Source organism: Ptychodera flava, chromosome 4, assembly GCF_041260155.1.
Source record: "Ptychodera flava strain L36383 chromosome 4, AS_Pfla_20210202, whole genome shotgun sequence".
In the NCBI taxonomy this organism is placed as follows: Eukaryota; Metazoa; Hemichordata; class Enteropneusta; family Ptychoderidae; genus Ptychodera; species Ptychodera flava.
The window spans coordinates 48,968,680-48,992,611 of NC_091931.1; the positions used below are offsets into that span (position 1 = coordinate 48,968,680).

The following is a 23,932-nucleotide window of genomic DNA, read 5'->3' on the forward strand; positions in this document are numbered from 1 at the left end:
TTGAAATTATAAGCGGGAGTACAGAATTCCTTTCAACATTGACCATGAGACAAACATAATCACAACAGCTCTTGCTGTAACGATTATCAATGTAACTATAGATATTTATTGAACGAATAGTCAAATCAGAGCATCGGCGGCACTGTACAGTCCTACTTTTTTGGGTACAGTTCATAAGCCATACTTGCCCAAAGAGAGTCAACGATAATTTGTCATTCGTGTAAATTCCTTTTCAACTGTAACCCTACGACAGAATATTACAACTATTTATCAAAATATTTATCACCTTTGAAAAACAAGGTTGAACTTTAATCGGCAAAAAAGCCTTGGAATGTTTATAAAATGTTTATCTTCGTCTCAGTGATGACAAATACAAGTCTACAATGCTTTAGGAACATACATTTCACAACAAGTTGGATAATTATCATTCCATAATAGCCACTGTAACTGCCATCACGGTCAGTTTCTTTATATGTAAAGAAGTTTCTTCATATTCCAGAGGAAACTAAACAAAGATATGACTTCTGAAAATTGAGATACTTCCTTTATAAGGGTAATCGTTTACAAGGAGCTAAATAGCTTGCAATTGCCATATGCAAAATAACCTATGTCAATAACCTGAGAAGAACATCGCTTAACCCTTTACCCTAACGTTTTTAGCTCGCGTGTTCACACACATAAGCTACGGGGTGACATGAACGTTAATTGCTACTTGGCATATTTGATGAACTTTCCTGATTGGGATATGTATATCTGGATTGATTCGACCACAGTTGACAAAATTTGCAATACGTACATAAAAAATACCAGGATTCAACATTATTGGAAGTCATTCAGCATTAACTTAAACTAATTACCAATTTGCATATTCAACGATCTTTCCTAATTAGGGATATTTGGATTGTAACGAAACTTTCTTTGTAGGTTAAGGATACTTGGATATAACATTATTGAAAGCTATTTTAAACCAGCTAATTACTTATTGGAATATTTAACAAATTTTTCTAATAAAGAATATATATCTGAATTAACTTGATCAAATTTGACAAAACTTGCTATGTACATTGAGATGGGTATGACATAACATTATCAAAAGTCATTTGGCACTTTTACTTCAGTTAATCACTAATTTGAATAAGTAACAAAGTTGCCTATTATAAGGGATATCTGAATGGATTTGATAAAAGTTGATGAAAGATACTATGTACACTGAATACACTATAACATAATTGAAAATCATATAGCATTTTTACTTCAATTACTAATTTGCCTATTAATGAACTTCTTAATTTGGGATATATAACAATTAGGCTTGATCAAACTATAACGAAACCTATGAAGTGAAACAGAGGAGCATCTGTTCATATCTGCTCTAAATTTGATGTAACAAAGAATGTGCTTACTATCACAATGGATGATATTTCCAAAGTCACAGATTTCTATGAAGGAGAAAGCCATTCAACCCGTCTCAACAAACGCTGCAAATGGGCCAGGCATTCTGTTGTTCCATTATTTCTGGCGGGGGGGGGGGGGGGCGGAAAATTCGTTTTCGGACACAAAAGTACCCTATTTAGCCTTTCTTAAATGTCGTTTAGAAACACATGACCAAGGAACATTGCCAATACGGCAAAGAGGCTAGCTGTGAGTGCGGACATCGCCGAGTAGCACGGCACATCTGTAATTTCGCGTTGTTTGTACATGGTCACGTTGCTGGGGCAAATATTCTCTCCCTGGGGAGCGATGGTGTCGAAGTCGCAAAGGATAGACAGGTCGTCCCAGATCTCCTCAGTGTCCGGAAAGACGGCAGATTCAGTGTTTACTTCGTCGGGGAAAAGATCGTCGCCCTCCCTTCTCAACAGAATGACGTAGTTGGTACCGTTCTGTACGACTGAACGTGAGCATGATGTCAACTCGCCCATGTCTTTCACAGTTTCAATGCTGTTTATGACGGCCGCTGCAAGAATATCAAACAAAAAAACAGGACAAACGGACTGCGTTAAAGATTCGAATAACATCTGACATAAGGTATGGTGATCATCCTGAACTAGACGAAAGGAATCTATCGACAGTTGTAGCAGATTTTCACAGTTCGCATCTCTCAGTCTGATCTCTGTTAGGGTTAGTGTATCAACATTGATCAACACTAATGATCGCCAGGGTTCAATAGACGTGATGGCCATCATCTCAATGAAAAGCCAATTATTAAGACGCTGTCCTGACGATACTATGGGGCATATGACGAGAAAATACACTGATCAGTAAATATAAAAGCCTGCTTGAAGCGTCGGTGACCTAAAGCGAATTTGACTGGAAGTTTGTCACTTTTGATTTCGCATTTGAGTCAGCAGTTACAAAAAAAAAACTATGAACACTGAATTGTTGTTACAGGGACAAAGTCGGCCATTTTCATGTTTGATGTTAGATACTACTTATATTGTTTTACATGTTGACAGATAATAAATGGGTGACCATGCATATATTTGACCCCGGTTTAGAAAAATGAAATGAAATCATCGTAAAAATCAATTAATGGTCATGACCGTTTATTCATTTACGAAATGGTTTCATGTACGGTGTCTAAAACCGGGGTCTAATATATGCATGGTCACCCATTTATTATCTGTCAACATGTCAAACAATATAAGTAGTATCTTGTATCAAACAAATTCATGAAAAGTGACCGAGTTTGTCCCTTTAAAGTTCGGACGATTATCAGGAGTAGTGAACACTGACTATGTATAACATTTAAATAGATTTTGTGGAACGTTTTTGCGTTGATGATACATAAAATGTATTTATTCAAAGAGAATATTACAGTTAAGGGAAATTCTAGAGTATAAATGAATCTGTACATACAAATCTTGTTTTCAGGAAGCATTATATCCAATGCATTAATCTGGTACAAGATAAATCTAAAATAAGCTCCCATAATGCATTCAAAAAGATACGTCTGAATGAATGTTACTAATGAAATACATGTAATCCAAGTGTTGGTTCCCACGTTGATATTTTTTGAACTGAGGACGGATTTAATTCAGGTCATATGAGGAGAGCAACTATTTGACAACACTAACAGCAACAACGACAATAATAATAATAATAATAATAATAATAATAATAATAATAATAATATATAATACATGCTTACTGGTAACGGGTTGTCTGCATACATGGCCACACCCATTTGAACAGCAAAGCTCACTGCCTATACACTCTGAGTCAACGTATGCACCGCATTCTTCAACACATATTCCACTCTGCTCAGGGCCAACCACGGGACAACCCGTTGTTGATCCTATAGAAATAAAAAATTAAGTGACTGACATTCTAGCTGTCTTAATCGAATTTCACACTGGCCGATGAGTGACTACAGAGTATAGTGTATATTGCGCTCTTACCCGGGTGATTGTCAAGATGGTTAGTTACAGCGCCTGTTTATTACCCTCACTGCAGGGGCCATGGTTGCTTGAAAGAGATGCTATTTCCCAAGCCTATTGTCCGAGGGAAATAGCATGTGTTTCTGCTAATGCATTGCCACGAGTGATTATAAAAAGGGCATATTACTGCCCGAATAAAGATCAAGAACGAAATGTTTGTTTGTTTTTATAACACTCCTCACGTTCATCGTCTTGAAAGTAATTTGCGTTCACAGGCCAATAATGCACGACTTGAAAGTTTACATCCGCGTAATATTAATGTCGTTATCATATCGAATGGATGTAATATCCACATCTTTGTTATTAATGAGCCCTTCAAGTTCCTGCAATGTTGGGTTGCAAAATACCGCTTTTATATGTCAAAATATCGTCGCTTGCTGACCATCGACAATCGTTCCATTTTACTATCGCTTCCTTGCTACAGTCAGCTGAGTCAGCGTGTGATCAGGTGTCCGAGCAAACAACGAACTACTTCAGCCGAAACATACTTTACCTCTGACATCATGTTTTCAAGCCATTTGGCTCTTGCCCAACCTATTTCCCGTCATGTTACTTGAGAACTGGTGAGCATGTGGAGCGTTATAATAAATGAATAATAATACTGTGGCGTTCAATAATTTGAGACACTTTCATTGGCCAATTACTACGATATGACAGACTATTAATATCTGATATATGAGATGTTATCATTTCGGTGAGTGTAACAAGAAAACAGATATTCACTGATATAAAATATAAAATAGGGATTAACATAATCCCCTACTGGGACAATTTGTAATACACCTGAACTGGGCAAAATTGAAAATGGTTTGGGATTTTCAAGTACCGGACGGGATATATCAACCGAGCGCAAATGAGGTTTATAGGCGTGTTCATCATTGTACGTATTACATGATATCATGCCCAGGGAGTCAGGTATTACTGAATTTTTGCAAGCTATTTTGAGAGAAGTCTGAAACGAATGCTATAGAATAGCCGCTGATTGGCTCTTTGGAATCATGAAGACACTGAGTTTCAGCCAACCAATTGACTGGGAATTTGCTTGACCATATTATACGACACACCAGTATATCGCCCATGAAATTTTCGATCAAATTTTAGATAATCCTTGATTTGTTTGTATTATAATTGGAGTAAGGTGCTTCGCGATATCTAACCTTCATTTATGCCAGAGGAACGTCTCAGTAGGCCTAATTTAGTCGGCTACGCCTCGCCCGCTAATTTTTGGCGTACTTCTCGTAATTGCCTATGAACAAATGTCTTGTAGCCAGAGCGTTGCCCAATATTCATTCAATCATACAGTAGGTAGAGGGAGCAAAGTCTATGCTTCAAGTTCAATATCATGGCGTCACTGGGTCATTGTATAGCGCGGAGTCTTCCTTTAACTGTGAATATGCTTAGAGGCCGTCGATAATAAAAGCCTAAGCACGACAAACGTAATTCTTTCGGGGGGGGGGGGTTAAAAGCTTATTTCGTTTTGTGTGCGTCAAAATCGCATAAGGATTTCCGTCTATTGTTTTCTAAACCATGACCACTTGTGCAGTGGGGAAAATGCAGAGCTGAATTTACTGCATGATTGTGGAGTGAAAAAAGCATTGAAACACTCGCAATTTTATTTTTGAATTTAATACACTTTTCTGATCAAGAGCTGCGCAGTGCACTGACACCTGCGGCATACATTTTTAGCGAGCGTCATACACGTTTGAGAGCGAAACAACGCTTCATAGCATAGTTTTGAGTTAAAAGAAAAATGTACAACTGCGGGGACAAACTACCCTGTTTGGAACTCAAGTTCCAAGTACAAGTCACCAGATGTACTTGAAATATCCAGGTGACTTTGAACGATTTGTTGATCGATGCATACTGATACAACTATGGTCAAGGGAGAACAAATGCAGTAGTTTTGAGGGAAGCCAAGGATGCGTGGAAAATGACATACAAAATTGTGCCCTTCAGGTATTTTTTCATGGGCGTGCGGATCGGAGAGGTGTGAGTGGGTTTGTCAGAACCGGCATCATAACACGAAATTGATTTCGCATAATAACTTTCGTTTTGAGGGGGGAGGGAGGGGGTTTCAAGTAAAACGATGGAATTACGGCGTTTCATGTGCGTCAGCTTTCACAATCGACGGCCCCTCATAAGAATACACACAACACACATGTCAAAATTCGAAAACAACATGCAAATATGTTACATTTGTGGATATCGGTCAACGTGTCTGCATGTGACTGCGTCTTTTCGGCATCGGACAGTCACATCATTCACACAAGTTAGTATTTTGATTATGAGCTGATAGTCTACGATGTATACACGGATCTTTGTCAGGGCTTTGGTTATTCGATAAAATGTAAAGGCAAACACCCACCTCTCAACACGCAGTAAAACTCGAACTGGGCGTCGTAGGCACCGGGCCAGGCAAGAGGGTGTTCTTCTATGGGTGTTAACTCGATTACCTTTCCATAAGCGATGATGTCTGCCTGGGCGGCCCGTCGAAGAAAACTTTGAGGTCTCCAGGTACCAACCAGGCTGCACGCCAAAGCGGTGTGTTTCGTGACCGTAAAACTCAAGGCAACCAAAGTCGACATAAATAGTACGGAACAGCGTGAACAATACATGTTTTCACCTTAACGTTTAGTGCGTGTTCGCTTGCCGTTTCATAAAAGACGCCGTATGAACAAAGGTTGTAACTTGTACACGGCTTCTGCGGGTTCACCTTGCTAGTTGTCTGAGATTTTACAAAGCCCTCTATAATGAGATTGTGTATCGTCCTGAGTATCAGCACATATGACGTCTCTCCAAAGGTTCTGGTGTTCTAGCGTGCGTTGAATGGTTTACAATTCGTGACGTCGTGTTCGTGACACGGCTTCAATCAGTTCAATTTCCGCGACGTGCTGTTGTTGTTTCGATGGCAGCGTACGTCAGAGCGCCATTGTATTGTGTACCCAGTATTTGAGGGCGCTGTTATAAAACTGCGTGGAAGGCTGCACACCTGTCGGGGTGACGTCAAAAGTTCAACGTACGATAAAAAACTTAAATCCCTAAGTTCCCCTAAACCACACATCCCCTAGAAACTTGATTTACAATATTGAAACATTGCCGAAATCAGATCACATCGACGTGTAAATTATCAAGTCGTGCACAAGAAATGTAGCAAAATATAATTAGAAATTCCGGGTGCAACAGAGGCCAACAGCTTGGATTGTTTACGCTATGCTTACGCTAACTAGGACAGGGGCGGTCGTGGATGTGTGTTAAAAACCCTTCTGGCTTCACCATGAAAGTGCGCATTTCTGCTGTATTTTTTTTTCTTCAAAACATTCATTCCCTAGGCAATTCACCTTAAATCGATTTGTCGGACAGAATTTTTTTTAGGTCATCCCCCTCCCCACTAAAAGTATCCCACAATGAACTTTTTACGTCGCCCGTAAAGAAAAGTTGAAAACATAGATTGATGCCAAAACCAAATCATTCTACCAAGAAGTTATCCAATTGGTCAGAAACAGCTGAGTACTATATAGAATACGATTGCTTGCGAGATCAACAGATAGATGTAATCTTTGACAAGTATTAGGCTACATGTAGGTACTAAGTGGTTCGCGCATAACTGGAGGCAGGCCCCGAAGGCTACTTAGGTATCGTTGCGTTAGGAGTTTGGGGGGAGGGTTAGTCAAAAAAAAAAATCTCTTCTCGAAGACAGGTGTTCGAATCGTAGGGGCTTTCATCGGGGGCAGACCTTTCTCGCGTTTTTAATTTTAATTTAGACAATCTTTAACTTACTAGACAGGTAAAATATATATTGTTTTAAGGCCTTGGGCCACCGACAAAATTGAAATATCCAGGTCCGAACAAAAACGGAATGGTTTGGAATGATTAAAATTGCATAGCCTTTCAAGACCACAGATATCATTTAAAGACTAAATCATACAATCCGATTCAAAAGTTTTCAAGATCGGCTGATATTTAGTTTGTAATGCGATGAGAGCTTTAAATTGCTATCACGTCACATCAAATCACAACCAATTCAAGGCCGACAATGTTATTAAAAATCAATTCACGTACTCGTCCCAAAATATACAAAACATAAAAAACTAGGTTTTAACGAGAGCATACGACCTCAGACATAAAACACTTAAATGTAAAACATCGGTAACACACAAATAATCCTAATTACCCGTTCTTAAATTTCAAAAGCTGGCAATTTTACAAAAAATAAGTGTGCACGTCCATATGAATCCGGCACGACTAAGTCGCAAGTTCAGTATTCGGCAAATTTTTAACATTTTTCAACATCCCCCAGATGTACAATACGATCATCAATGTTACATATATTTATACATAATGCTACTATTTGTATGCTCATTGGCGATCTTTCGACAAAATCGTCTCCTTTCAGTGCTAGGTAGTTGTATGAAATATCACGCGTTGAACCAGCGTACTCTTCTATCTACATGTCATATTATATTAATATTAAAACAACACATAACATTGTCATTTTCATCGGAAGCTCTCCGAAAACTGGATGAAAGTTGAAAAGATATTCTTTCTTCTATCAAGTCAATTCATTCGGCATAATATATCAATCGAAACCTTCTTGTTTTTGTGAAATTTCCGCAATCCAATATTTTTCCATCATTTGTCACGTGATATCTATCACTACGGGGTACAGTGCAATGACTTTCGAAACTATTCCTATTTCGATCGCGAGCTTTTACAGCACCCGTATTTCGTAGGAAAAGAAAATGAAATTGAATATATTAAAGTGCGGCACTGTAACAACATGATCAGTCGGATTCATATGAGTGAATTTCAAAAAGTGTCCCAGTATATTAATTTAACCAAGCCATGCCGACTTCAAAAGAACAGCAGGGCATCATAAGGCAGGCGGGCTGATCGCTAAGCCATGGTTATACTGGAACCTATCAGTCTTCAATGACTCGAAAATTTTCAAGGGAATGAAAGTTGATGAGTCAAGTAAACATAAAAGGATGCCACTCATCGTGTCGATTTCTAAAGTGGACGTCGCTTGCCTGCTTCAGGTATTTTCGATTGTTAAGCTGCCGTTCCCCAAGGAGTACACTGTTTGTCCGCAGCAACACATACCATGGCAGGGGTATTGTAGAGGTCATCATCAATGTGTTCATGGACCTTGTACGATTGTAGCGGAGATCGGAACAGTTCAATCTACCAATCGAAACATCTTGCAGAATAAAGGCTAACAAATTGATGGAATCTTCGTCAATGGAAGTTCAGCAGAAAGTCGCAGCAGACATTCACATTCCTGAAAACGGCGGTCAGGTCATACATGCACATGATGAATAATGAGCCGACGGGAAAGCGACTTTCCGTCGTTTACGGATTACCGATAGGGATCCTCAGGGCAAATTATGAAGGCAGTGTGGTATTTATCGGTGGAAAGGGATACTTTAGAGAGTTTGTATTGCAGAGAGGGCCTTGGTTTATTTTCTAGTCGGCTATAGGCTATAGGATAGGGTTTACCGCCCTTCAGGAAACTGTACCCCGTTTTGAGTAGACATTGCTATCCACTTCTTGTGACGACAACACAGCCAAATCCTGACGACAAGACAAGCAAAATCTGACCAACACCCATACCAGTTCTGAACCTCATAAACTTCTAGCGACTTCTACTCCATGGCGGTACGTACCCATAGCCATGTATGCATGTTTAAATGACAAAAAGCAGAAAAACTTTAAGCAACTGCTACGATAGTTTACGATGACTAGAAATTGTAAACCCTCTAGCTCATAAAATGCTTCATTAAAATTGATCTCCACCTGCTCTCAGACATTCTCTGCACAGCGACAAATTACACTTCAAATATAATGTTACTTGGAATGTGACAAAATATGCATTAAAACGTTCGATCTATACCCCACGTCTTCAAAAGCTCTACAGAAATTAGGTCACGGGGGGCGGGAGTGTCCTGGACCTTGAACTTTGTGCGCCACACTTTATTTACGACTCTGTCTGTATGTAGCACTAACAAACTGTTATATAAAGCAAGAGGAAGTCCAGAAATAAATCTACGAACACATCTTAGAAACATAGGGCCGAAGTCCCTGAAGCTACTATAGATATGGATACAAAATTAAGTATTTCCTGAATGTATGAAATTATCTCACTAAGGTCATCCTAGGGACTTGTAAACCAAATATTAAAGCTGTCTGACCAGCGGTTTTGAAAAAACAAGCGACTCAACAGTTGACAGAGCTCTGCTGTGTTATGCAGAGAATAACCTTTTGTGACACATGTATTGATGAAGAAGGTGGATATCTTTGATAGCTCATTTCAGGATGGCCTGACCAAAATGGGAAAAAAAAATTCCGTAAAAATACAGATTTGCATATTTCATGACAATTTTAACACATCTAAGTTGGGTTATCCCTAGGGACCTGTATACCAAATAACAAAGCTGTCTGACCAGTGGTTATGAAGAAGAAGATTTTTTATCAAAAACGCCTTTTTTGGCACTAATTTGCATATTTTCAACAATATCAAAAAATTAATAAAAACAGTTTCTCAAAATCATGTATTTTATCCACACAACAAATATCAAATCAGTAAGTACTGCAGTTTTCAAGATATTTGAGTGGACGGACGCCTCACAAACGGACATACATGTACATACATACATACATACAGACTGATGGTGGACGCTGGACGGATACCCATCCCAATAGCTTCTATAGACTATATTGGTCTATAGTAGCTAATAAATGAGAGTTAATTACATTCTAATTAAAGTAAACAAGACTTGCTTAAATCAAGATTTACGTCATGAAAAACAGCATATCTGTCAGGTTATAAAGAATCTTAAGCTGCTTATCTTTATAAGTATTTTCATCCTATTAACCAAGCACATTTTAACTTTCAAATTAACATTGTAAGTAAGTTCTGTTGAATAAGTTGAGACTGTACGTACTCAGAGAAAGCACACTGAAGAGACAAATGTTTGAAACTTAAGAAGTTCAAGGTCATCAAAAGCATTATAAGGAATCATGTAACACTTTCATTGCACTGTTTACACAGATTGCATAACTGCTATAAATAGCACATGAGGAATCTTACAGCCCAGCTTTACCATAAAAACCCTATCACTTTGACCACTCTTTTCATTGACCACTCTATTTTTTTCCTCAGAAAGTAATTTTATTTTATCCTTACCAAGTCAACCATAAATGGAAATTAGAACTTTCTCTATCTCTATTTATTTGACCACCCTATCATGACAAACTACATGTATTAGATAACATACAGGGTACAATAAATGACGGTTCAGAATATGTCAAAGTTGGGATTCAGGAAAGTTGCCTTTACTTGTTTTAATCCTCCAAGATGGTAAGCATTTCACTATGAACTGTCAAAAAAAGTTGAACTTTCTGATAATTCTACACTAAAATTATTTTGGCTTTGATGATTTCCTAATTAATTCAATTATTTAAAATCATATTAATTATTTTTTTCTGGGTGAATTGATAGGGTTTATACAGTACAAGAATGACATACAATGTAAGTCAAATTTTGACCAAAATGACAAAAAAATTCCATAAAAATACACATTTGCATATTTCATCACAATTTTAACAAATCTAATGTGGGTTATCCCTAGGGACCTGTCTACCAAATAACAAAGCTGTCTGACCAGCGTTTATGAAGAAGAAGATTTTTTACCAAAAACGCCTTTTTGGCATTGATTTGCCTATTTTCAACAATATCAAAAAATACGTCAATGACGCTGTACCTTCTCTAATGTGTGGCCAGGTCAGGTAATTGGTTGGTGGCATGGAGTTGTTGGTAAATAGTTGATGATGTAGGGGCATGAGGTGGGATATGGACCCAAAGAACCCGAAAGATGATTAAATACATCAATCAAAAAAATTCTGAGCTACAGTATAAACTGCCTAAAGATAGTTCAATGTGGGAAAAAAGTTAAATAATTCAGAAATAAGAATTAACAGTCCAAAATAGTAATGACGCACTTCCTTACTGACCTGAGTGCATGATAAATACACAACCTGGCATCTGTAAATTAAATGTATACCAAGTGATCATTTTAAGTCACTTTTAACTGTTTTTTATGGATTTTCCAAAGTCCTGTGAAAATGATGAAAAACGCTTATCTGGTCTTGTGTTTGTATAACCTCATGGCTGATAATTGTCATAGTATTGAAAAAAAATTGAAAGTGAAGAAATTAACTGTTTTTAATAGGCATATTTTCCTTGAAATACATGACCGTGTAAAGATATATGCTAAAAGTGTTTAAGAGTAAATTTCTTTTCAAAAAATAATTTAATCTGTGACCAAAGGATTTTTATTCTTTGAGTGTACAAATTCAACATTGCAATTTGTTCAATCATCTTGTGCAGTGCAAAATTTTTAAAATGACTGAAAAACAAAAAAATTGGCAGAATTACAGTCTTTGTGATGTAAAATTATGGGTTGACATCACGATAACTGTTAATCTGTTTGAAGTACTAATATACTATAATTTAAAAAAGAAAAGTTCATGCAGAAACGGTAAAATATATTGTCAGCAATGTAGTGTTAATTTTGACTTTACATCAAAATATGCCTTTGCTGGATACCAAATATATAGGGCGAAATATTAAAATCAGCCTGTTCAGCAAAATCCACACAACAGCATTGATCCTTTTCTAATTTGATTTGATTTGCTCATGTTACCTTGTATGACAGTCAGTACAATATGGAACTTGAACACAACACAGTGATATTAAGTATGCTGTAAATGAAATGGTGTGGCTGCATCCACATGCAGCAATAGGAGTGCCTTTGTCTCTCACCCCTCATTTCCAACCTGTCCCATCCCTGAAAAAATAGTTTGGTCTTATATTTATAATGTTAATATTTCTGTATTTGTTAAAATGTGCGCATCTCAAAAACTTTTGATCATAAACATTTTCATTGTTTTTTATAGCTGACCAGTCAGTTAACCTGTTTATATTGAATATTTGTGCATTTTTCCGCAGTATTTGACATTTTCTGAATACCTTCTATTCATTTGTCATTTTCTAAAAGTTTAATGCTCCATTGTGAGGTCAAGTTTTCCACAAGCATCAAATGTGGTACTTCATATAGAAGGGTCTGCCTCTAGAGGGCGGGCATCATGAATAGTGTTTCTTGGTTAATTCCTCCACATAAACTTCTGATTGTACTGTAAACATTGAACATGGCCGACGTCCGATTTTCCTGTCTAAAACTTTCAGTCATTTTCGTTCATATGACTCTGAAACTCCAGGAAACGATTGGGAAGAAAGGGTTATCTTGAAATATTGAGGTACTCGCCGATATTTTGCAAAATTAAATGAGAAAAAATGCAAGGAAAATGCCGGCAGGCTTACACAATGACAGTTTTCAGACTCGGAGGCATATGATCATCTCTGCAGATTATGCAACAGGCCAAGATCACGTGAGGCCATGAGGGGATATCCACGCAACTCAGTACCAAACACTAGCGCACACAGAGTGAGCAAACACAAAGTGAGTACCCCTAACGTCAGCTCAGTAGTCTGTAATAGATCGTAGTCAACTAAGAAACCTTGGAGAAAGGCTTAACACTGTGGCTATGCCGCTAAGTCCCTTTTGATTTTTGTCATAGCTCAAAATCGTTCTCCCACACCTCAACCTGAGCCATGAACACCCCCACCATTTATGATATGACCCATCACAATGGCATAACGTCAACGGATCTTGACAGACGGAAGTTTGACAGATGGAAGCACTTGACAGCAGCATACTGGTTTTCAACTCTAATACCTTCTCTGTCTATAAATAGACACGAGAAGGTAAAAATTAAAAAAATAGTTTTTCAAAATCATATTTTTCATCTACAAATCAGTAAGTACTGTGGTTCTCAAGATATTTGAGTGGACGGACGCCTCACAAACGGACATACATACATACATACATACTACATACATACATACATACATCATACATACAATACATACAGACTGACGACGGACGTCGGACGGATACCCATCCCAATAGCTTCTATAGACTATAGTCTATAATAGCTAATAACAATCAATATATTTTCTACGCATCCCAATTGCAAGCCAGGAGGCGTCCGTATGGTTTGTTTCCGAGAATCATTGAAAAATGAATACATATATACATAGGTTGTCTATTGTCAGTTCGCTGTTCTCACGGACAATGCCGACTTTTCGATATTGAATGGCATAGCACAGTCGATGATAATTTCCTTGCTGAAAATCCGAAGGATTTTCTATTCCTTAAGGACGACGAGAGTACATGGCATTCGTTTCTCTTCCGGTACAGCAGGTGATGATGATGATGATGATGATTCGAGAAGTGTCTGTACAAAATATTACTTTTACCACCTTACAAAAAAGAGGAAAACACGTAGAAGGCGCGTTCACTGTTCGGACTACTTTCAGTGTTTTTACTCAAAGATCATTCATTGAAGATTACCATAATACTACTAATTGTTTGCTTTTCTGGCTGAGGTTTTCCTCTTCAATAGTTTATAAGAGTGATTAATATAAAACTGCCCTTGTGCCGACAGCCATGTCCATAAAGACTATTCGTTTCTCTTCAGAGATGATGATGATGATGATGATGATGATGATGACGACGATGATAACAAGAGCAAGAGGGGTAGACAGACAGACAGACAGTTAGAAATAGAGACATACACACCTAGAGACAGAGAGCTAGACAGACAGACAGGCGACAGACAGACAGACAGACAGACAGACAGGCAGGCAGACAGACAGACGGACACTGAGTGGAACTGTCTGTACAGTCGGCGAGACTAGGCAAAAGGACAAAGTTAGCACGATTGAAATTTGTATTTGTATTTGATAGATTTGAACTTTGGAAATTTTGTTTTCACTATGAGTGTCAGAGAATTTTAATTTTATTTTTCCTTAAAACAGATACAAACATTTCACCAGAGACAGAGACAGACAGCTAGACAGACAGCTAGACAGACAGACAGACAGACAGACAGACAGACAGACAGACAGACAGACAGACAGACACTGAGTGGAACTGTCTGTATAGTCGGCGAGACTAGGCAAAAGGACAAAGTTAGCACGATTGAAATTAGAAGCGGGAGTACAGAATTCCTTTCAACATTGACCAAGAGACAAACATAATCACAACAGCTCTTGCTGTAACGATTATCAATTGTAACTATAGATATTTATTGAACGAATAGTCAAATCAGAGAATCGGCCGCACTGTACAGTCCTACTTTTTTGGGTACAGTTCATAAGCCATACTTGCCCAAAGAGAGTCAACGATAATTTGTCATTCGTGTAAATTGCTCTTCAACTGTAACCTAACGACAGAATATTACAGCTCTTTATCTAAATATTTATCACCTTTGAAAAAAATGTAGAACTTTAATTCGGCAAAAATGCCCTGGAATGTATATAAAATGTTCATCTTTGTCTAAGTGATGACAAATACAAGTCTACAATGCTTGAGGAACATTACCTTTCACAACATTAAGGATAATTATCATTCCATAATAGCCTCTGTAACTGCCATCACTGCCAGTTTCTTTATATATAAAGAAGTTTCTTCATATTCCAGAGGAAACTGAACAAAGATGTGTCTCCTAAAAACTGAGATACTTCCTTTACAAGGTTAATCGTCTGCAAGGTGGTAAATAGCTTGCAATTGCCATATGCAAAATAACCTATGTCAATAACCTGAGACATTACGAGAACAAGAACATCGCTTAACCCTTTACCCTAACGTTTTTAGCTCGCGTGTTCACACACATAAGGTAAGGGGTGACATGAACGTTGATTGCTACTTGGCATATTTGATGAACTTTCCTGATAAGGGTATATATATATATATATATATATATATATATATATATATATATATATATATATATATATATATATATATATATATATATATATATATATATATATATATATATATGGATTGACTCGACCACAGTTGACAAAATTTGCTCTACGTACATCAAAAATACCAGGATACAACATTACTGGAAGTCATTCAGCATTATTCATAATTTTAACTTAAGCTAATTACCAATTTGCATATTTAACTATCTTTCCTAATTAGGGATCTATATCTGGATTGTAACGAAACTTTCTTTGTAGATTAAGGATGTTTGGATATAACATTATTGAAAGGTATTTTGCATTTTTAAATCAGCTGATTACTCATAGGAATATTCACGTACTTTCCTAATTAAGGATATATATCTGAATTGACTTGATCAAGGTTGACAAAACTTGCTGTGTACATTGAAGATACATTACCAAAAGTCATTTGGCACTTTTACTTCAGTTAATTACTAATTTGTATAGGTAACAAAGTTTCCTAATAAGGGACATATCTGAATGGATTTGATAAAAGTTGATGAAAGATGCTATGTACACTGAAGACGCTATAACATAATGAAAATCATATAGCATTTTTACTTCAATTACTCATTTGCATATTTAATGAACTTCTTAAAGGGCCATTATTTGTAACTTTTGACCATTTTTACCTCGGAAAATTCCATGTTGGAGGCTCATATTTGTTGCTAAATGTTGTTTTACGAAGAAACAAACATGAATAGTGATGTTATAGCCACATAAAACTGCTAATTTTTGTTCAAACGTGTTGCCCTTCCGAGCTCGTTTGTTGACGTCTGGCAGGCTCAGCGCGTCGGGGAGAACGCAGATATGGTGACGCCGCGATCAAGCCAGATGTACAACTTCACGTTTATTGCGGGATCAAAACAACATTGCGTCGTGGATTGCCAGACATCTGGCTACGCAACGTGCTCGGACAATGGACTACGACGTAAGTGCCGGGCATAAGTAATGAATATTTATTTTGAAATTGCTGTAAATGGCTCGCGCAGGTGCAGAAGAATGCCTACGTTGCAATCCGCGTGTCAACAGAGTTTGTATTTCTGTCCGGACAAAAATTGAAATTTTCGTTGTAAAATCACATGTTATTTAGTTGTAGGGCACGTAATGTTTCCGAATAATATGCGATTCTCTGTTATTTGACATGCTATTCAACATGAGCCAGTGATCATTTCAATCAAAACTAACGGAAAAATCGTAAGAAGATACAGCTAATGGAACTTTAATTAGGCATATATAACGATTATGCTTGATTAAATTTAACGAAACCTACAAAGTGCAACACAGGGGCATCTGTTCATATCTTGTCTAAATTTTATGTAACAAAGAATGTGCTTATTATCGCAATGGGTGATATTTCAAAAGCCACAGATTGCTATGGAGAAGAAACATTTCAATCCATCTCAATAGACAGTGCAAATGGGCCAGGCATTTAACTGTTGTTCCATTATTTCTGGCGGGGGGGGGGACGGAAAGTTCGTTTCAGGACACAAAAGTACCCCTATTTAACCTTTCTTAAATGTTGTTAAGAAACACATGACCAAGGAACATTGCCAATATGGCAAAGAGGCTAGCTGTGAGTGCGGACTTGGCCGAGTAGCACGGCACATCTGTAATTTCGCGTAGTTTGTACATGGTCACGTTGCTGGGGCAAATATTGTCTCCCTGGGGATCGATGGTGTCGAAGTCACAAAGGATAGACAGGTCGTCCCAGATCTCCTCAGTGTCCGGAAAGACGGCAGATTCAGTGTTGACTTCGTCGGGAAAAAGATCGTCGCCCTCCCTTCTCAACAGAATGACGTAGTTGGTACCGTTCTGTACGACTGAACGTGAGCATGTCGTCAACTCGCCCATGTCTCTCACAGTTTCAATGCTGTTTATGACAGCCGCTGCAAGAATATCAAACAAAAAACAGGACAAACGGACTGCGTCAAAGATTCGAATAATATCTGACATAAGGTATGGTGGTCATCCTGAACTAAACGAAAGGAATCTAACGACAGTCGTAGCCAATTTTCACAGTTCGCATCTCTCAGTCTGATCTCTGTTAGGGTTAGTGTATCAACATTGATCAACACTATCGATCGCCACGATTCAATGGACTTATAGTAATGGACACCATTTCATCCAAAAGCCAATTATTAAGACGCTGTCCTGCCGATACTATGGGGCAAGTGACAAGAAAATACACTGATCAGTAAATATAAAAGCCCGCTTGAAGCGTTGGTGACCTAAAGCGAATTTGACTTGAAGGTTTGTCACTTTTGATTTCGCATTTGAGTCAGCAGTTACAAAAGAACACTATGAACATTGAATTGTTGTTAAAGGGACAAAGTCGGCCATTTTTCATGAATTTTGTTTGATGTGAGATACTACTTATATTGTTTGACATGTTGAAAGATACTGAATCAATGGGTGACCATGCATATATTCGACCCCGGTTTTAGAAAAATGAAATGAAACCATCGCAAAAATCAATTAATGGTCATGACCGTTTATTCATTTACGAAATGGTTTCATGTACGGTGTCTAAAACCGGGGTCTAATATATGCATGGTCACCCATTGATTCAGTATCTTTCAACATGTCAAATAATATTAGTATAATCTTGTATCAAACAAAATTCCTGAAAATGGCCGACTTTGTCCCTTTAAAGTTCGGACGATTATCAAGAGTAGTGAAAACTGGCCATCTCTATGTATAACATTCAAATAGATTTTGTGAAAGTTTTTGTGTTGATGATACATAAAATGTATTTATTCAAAGAGAATATTACAGTTAAGGGAAATTCTAGAGTATAAATGTATCTATACGTACAAATCTTGTTTTCAAGAAGCATTATATCCATTGTATTGATCTGGTACAAGATCAATCTAAAATAAGCTCCCATAATGCATTCAGAAAGATACGTCTGAATGAATATTACTGATGCAATACATGTAATCCAAGTGTTGGTTTCCACGTTGGTATTTTTTGAACTGAAGACGGATTTAATTCAGGTCATAGGGGAGAGCAACTATTTGACAACACTAACAGCACCAACGACAATAATAATAATAATAATAATAATAATAATAATAATATATGCTTACTGGTAACGGGTCGTGTGCATACATGGCCACAGCCATTTGAACAGCAAAGCTCATTGCCTGTACACTCTGAGTCAATGTATGCACCGCATTCTTCAACACATATTCCAAACTGGTCAGGTCCGACCACGGGACAACCCGTTGTTGATCCTATAAAAATAAGAAATTACGTGATTGTCATTCTGCCTGTCTTAAGGGAATTTCACACTGGCCAATGCATGACTAAAGAGTATAGTGTATATTGCGCTCTTACCCGGGTGATTGTCAAGATGGTTAGTTATAGCGGCCGTTTATTACCCGCACTGCATGGGCCATGGTTACTTGAAAGAGATGCTATTTCCCAAGGCTATTGTCCAAGAGAAGTAGGAGGTATTTCTGGTAATGCATTGCCACGAGTGATTATAAAAAGGGCATATTACTGCCCGAATAAAGATCAAGAACGAAATGTTTTTTTTTTTTGTGTTTATGACACTCCTCACGTTCATGGTCTTGAAAGTAATTTGCATTCACAGGCCAATAATGCACGACTTGAAAGTTTACATCCGCGTAATATTAATGTCGTTATCATATCGAATGGATGTAATATCCACATCTTTGTTATTAATAAGCCCTTCAAGTTCCTGCAATGTTGGGTTGCAAATACCGCTTTTATTTGTCAAAATATCGTCGCTTGCTGACCATCGACAATCATTCCATTTTATTATAGTTTCCTTGCTACAGTCAGCTGAGTCAGCGTATGATCAGGTGTCCGAGCAAACAACGAACTACATCCGCCGAAACATACTTTACCTCTGACATCACGTTTTCAAGCCATTGGCTCTTGCCTAACCCATTTCCTGTCAAGTTACTTGAGAACTGGTGAGCATGCGGAGCGTTGTAATAACTGAATAATAATACTGTGGCGTTCAATAATTTGAGACACTTTCATTGGCCAATTACTACCATATGACTGACTATTAATATCTGATATATGAGATGTTATCATTTCGGTGAGTGTAACAAGAAAACAGATATTCACTGATATAAAATATAAAATAGGGATTAACATATAATCCCCTACTGGAACAATTTGCAATACACCTGAACTAGGCAAATTGAAAATGGTTTGGGATTTTTAAGTATCGGATATATCAACCGAATGCAAATGAGGTTTATAGGCGTGTTCATCATTGTATGTATTACATGATATCTTGCCCAGGGAGTTAGGTATTACTGAATTTTTGCGCTTGCAGGCTATTTTGAGAGAAGTCTGAAACGAATGCTATAGAATAGCCGCTGATTGGATCTTTGGAAAACATTCAATGAAGACACTGAGTTTCAGCCAATTGAACCAATTGATTAGGAATTTGCTTGACCATGTTCTACGGCACACCAGTCTATCGCCCATGAAATTTTCGATCAAATTTTAGATAATCTTTGATTTGTTGGTATTATAATTGGAGTAAGGTGCTTCGCGATACCTATTATATTAACCTTCATTTATGACAGATGACATTCTAAGTAAGCCTAATTTACTTAGTCGGCTACGACTCGCCCGCTAATTTTTGGCTTACTTCTCGTCCTTGCCTATGAACAAATGTCTGTAGTCAGAACGTTGCCCGATATTCATTCAATCATACAGTTGCAGGGGTGGCGTCACGGGTTCATTGACTAGCGCGGAGTCTTCCTTTAACTGTGAATATGCTTAGGGGCCGTCGATAATAAAAGCCTAAGCACGACAAACGTAATTCTGGGGGGGGGGGGGAGCAGGGGTTAAAGCTCATTTTGTTTTGTGAGCGTCAAAATCGCATAAGGATTTTCGTCTATTGTTTTCTAAACCATGACAACTTGCGCTTGTGGGGAAAAATGCAGAGCTGAATTTACTGCAGGATTGTGGAGTGAAAAAAAAGATTGAAACATGAATTACAAAGAAACACTCGCAAATTTTATTTTTGAATTGAATACACTTTTCTGCAGAGCTGCGCAGTGCAGTGACACCTGCGGCACGCAGTGCGGTCAACTGACATTTTGAGCGTGCGTCACACACGTCTGAAAGCGAAACCACGCTTCATAACATAGTTTTCCGTTCAAAGAAAAATGTACAACTGCGGGGACAAACTACCCTGTTTGGAACTCAAGCTCCAAGTACAAGTCACCAGATGTACTTGAAACATCCAGGTGACTTTGAACGATTTGTTGATCGATGCACACTGATACAACTATGGTCAAGGGAGAACAAAGAGGCAGCAGTTTTGAGGGAAGCCAAGGATGCGTGGAAAATGACATACAAAAATGTGCACTACCGGTATTTTTTCTTGGGCGTGCAGATCAGAGAGGTGCGTGTGGGTTTGTCAGAACCGGCATCATAATACGAAATTGATTTCGCATAAGAACTTTCGTTTTTTGGGGGAGGGGGTTTCAAGTACAACGATGGAATTACGGCGTTTCTTGTGCGTCAGCTTTCACAATCGACGGCCCCTCATAAGAATACACACAACACACATGTCAAGATTCGAAACAAACATGCAAATATGTTACATTTGTGGATATAGGTCAACGTGTCTGTATGTGACTGCGTCGTTTCAGCATCGGACAGTCACATCATTCACACAAATACGCATTTTGCTTATAAGGTCGCGCTGATAGTCTACGATGTAAACACGGATCTTTGTCAGGTCTTTCGTCACTTCGATAAAATGTAAAGGCATACACCCACCTCTCAACACGCAGTAAAACTCGAACAGGGCGTCGTAGACACCGGGCCAGGCAAGAGGATGTTCTTCTATGGGTGTTAAATCGATTACCTTTCCATAAGCGATGATGTCTGCCTGGGCGGCCCGTCGAAGAAAGCTTTGAGGTCTCCAGGTATCAACCAGGCTGCACGCCAGTACGGCGGTGTGTTTCGTGACCGTAAAACTCAAGGCAACCAAAGTCGACATAAATAGTACGGAACAGCGTGAACAATACATGTTTTCACCTTGACGCTTTGTGCGAGTTCGCTTGCCGTGTGATGAAAGACGCCGTATGAACAAAGGTTGTAACTTGTACACGGCTTCTGCGGGTTCACCTTGGTAGTTGTCCGAGATTTTACAAATCCCCTCTATGGTGAGATTGTTATCTTCCTGAGTATCAGCACATATGACGTCTCTCCAAGGTTTTTGGTGTTCTATCGTGCGTTGAAAGGTTTACATTCATGACGTCGTGTGTACGCGACGTGCTAGCTATTGTCGTTTCGATGGTAGCGTACGTCAGAGCGCCACTATATTGTGTACCCAGTGAGTATTCACCGTGTTTGAGGGCGCTGTTATAAAACTGCATAGAAGGCTGCACACCTGTAGGGAAGACGTCAAAAGTTCAATGCAAAATAAAAACTTACATCCCTAAGTTCCCCCAAACCCCCAACCACCCATCCCCTAGAAACTTGATTTACAATATTGAACATTGCCGAAACCAGGTCACAACAAACAACGTGTAAAATGTCAACACGTGCACCAGAAATTAGCAAAATATGATTATAAATTCTGAGTGCAACAGAGGCCAACAGCTTACATTGTTTACGCTATGCTTACGCTAACTAGGGAAGGGTGCATGTGTTTAAAAACCCCTCTGGCTTCGACATGAAAATGCGCATTTCTGCTGCTTTTTTAAAAAAAAAACATTCATTCCCTCGGCAATTCACCTTAAATCGATTTAATGGATAGAAACTTTTTAGGTCATCCCCTCCCCACCAAAAGTATCCGACATTGAACTTTTTACGTCGCCCGTAAAGAAAGGTTGAAAACATAGATTGATGCCAAAACCAAATCATTCTACCAAGAAGTTATCCAATTGGTCAGAAACAGCTGAGTACTAGTATGTGAAATACGATTGCATGCGAGATCAACAGATCTGAGATTGTGAATAATGACAAGTATTAGGCCTACATGTAGGTACTAAGTGGTTCGCGCATAACTGGAGGCAGGTCCCGAAGGCTACTAAGGTATCGTTGCGTTAGGAGTTGGGGGGGGGGGTCGTTAGGAGTTTGGGGAGGGGGGTAGTCTACAAATCTGTTCCTTAAGACAGGTGTTCGAATTCGTGGGAGCTTTTATGGGGGTAGACCTTTTCTCGGGTTTTTAATTTTAATTTAGATAATCTTTAACTTACAACACAGGTAAAATATATATTATTTTAAAGGGACAAAAGTCGGCCATTTTTCTTGAATTTTGTTTGATACGAGATACTACTTGTTTTGTTTGATATGTTTAAAGATACCGAATGAATGGGTGACCATGCATATATTCAACCCTGGTTTTAACACGATAGATGAAACTATCGCGAAAATGAATTAATGGTCATGACCATTAATTCATTTTCGCGATGGTTTCATTTAATTTGTCTAAAACCGGGGTTGAATATATGCATGGTCACCCATTTACTCAGTCTTTCAACATGTCAAACAATATAAGAAGTATCTTGCATCAAATAAAATTCATGAAAAATGGCCGACTTTGTCGTTTTAAGGCCACCGGCAAAATTGAAATTTCTAGGTCCGAACAAAAACGGGATTTGGTTTGCAATGATTAAAATTGCATAGCCTTTCAAGGCCAGAGATATCATTTAAAGACTAAATCATACAATCCGATTCAAAAGTTTTCAAGATCCGCTGATATTTAGTTTGTAATGCGATGAGAGCTTTAAATTGCTATCACGTCACGTCACATCAAATCACAACCAATTCAAGGCCGACAATGTTATTAAAAATCAATTCACGTACTCGTCCCAAAATATACAAAACATAAAAAACTAGGTTTTAACGAGAGCATACGACCTCAGACATAAAACACTTAAATGTAAAACATCGGTAACACACAAATAATCCTAATTACCCGTTCTTAAATTTCAAAAGCTGGCAATTTTACAAAAAATAAGTTGTGCACTCCATGAATCCGGCACGACTAAGTCGCAAGTTCAGTATTCGGCAAATTTTTAACATTTTTCAACATCCCCCAGATCTTTACTCTGATCGTCAGCCAAGTGTACAAATACGATATTAGTTTAGATATGTTTTATACATAATGCTACTCTATTGTATGCTCATTGGCGATCTTTCGACAAAATCGTCTCATTTCAGTGCTAGTTAGTTGTATGAAATATCACACGTTGAACCAGGGTCCTCTTCTATCTACATGTCATATTATATTAATATTAAAACAACACATAACATTGTCATTTTCATCGGAAGCTCTCCGAAAACTGGATGAAAGTTGAAAAGATATTCTTTCTTCTATCAAGTCAATTCATTCGGCATAAATATATCAATCGAAACCTTCTTGTTTTTGTGAAATTTCCGCACTCCAATATTTTTCCATCATTTGTCACGTGATATCTATCACTACGAGGTACAGTACGACGACTTCTCTCGAAACTACTGCTGATTTCGATCGCGAGCATTTACAGCACCCGTATTTCGTTGGAAAAGAAAATGAAATTGAATATATTAAAGTGCGGCACTGTAACAACATGATCAGTCGGAT

At 38.1% G+C, this 23,932-nt stretch overlaps 2 protein-coding genes across 3 annotated transcripts; both read right to left on the minus strand.

Annotated features, from left to right (window-relative positions):
- Positions 1-1,520: 1,520 nt before the first annotated feature.
- LOC139132047 (coiled-coil domain-containing protein 3-like) lies at positions 1,521-6,379 on the minus strand. The gene is made up of 3 exons (XM_070698435.1): positions 5,803-6,379; positions 3,149-3,295; positions 1,521-1,954 (listed from the first exon to the last, which is right to left on the minus strand). The coding sequence occupies exons 1-3, from the start codon at positions 6,050-6,052 to the stop codon at positions 1,581-1,583; spliced, it is 771 nt and encodes a 256-aa protein (XP_070554536.1). The 5' UTR covers positions 6,053-6,379; the 3' UTR covers positions 1,521-1,580.
- A 9,008-nt stretch (positions 6,380-15,387) lies between these two features.
- On the minus strand, positions 15,388-21,656 carry LOC139132048 (coiled-coil domain-containing protein 3-like). 2 transcript variants are annotated; one of them, XR_011552247.1, is made up of 4 exons: positions 21,136-21,656; positions 18,444-18,590; positions 16,573-17,240; positions 15,473-15,944 (listed from the first exon to the last, which is right to left on the minus strand). XR_011552247.1 is itself a non-coding variant. In XM_070698436.1 (3 exons), the coding sequence occupies exons 1-3, from the start codon at positions 21,386-21,388 to the stop codon at positions 16,867-16,869; spliced, it is 774 nt and encodes a 257-aa protein (XP_070554537.1). In that variant the 5' UTR covers positions 21,389-21,656; the 3' UTR covers positions 15,388-16,866. The 2 variants fall into 2 exon arrangements, 1 of the variants encoding a protein (XP_070554537.1); XM_070698436.1 differs by having other exon boundaries at positions 15,388-17,240.
- Positions 21,657-23,932: the final 2,276 nt, after the last annotated feature.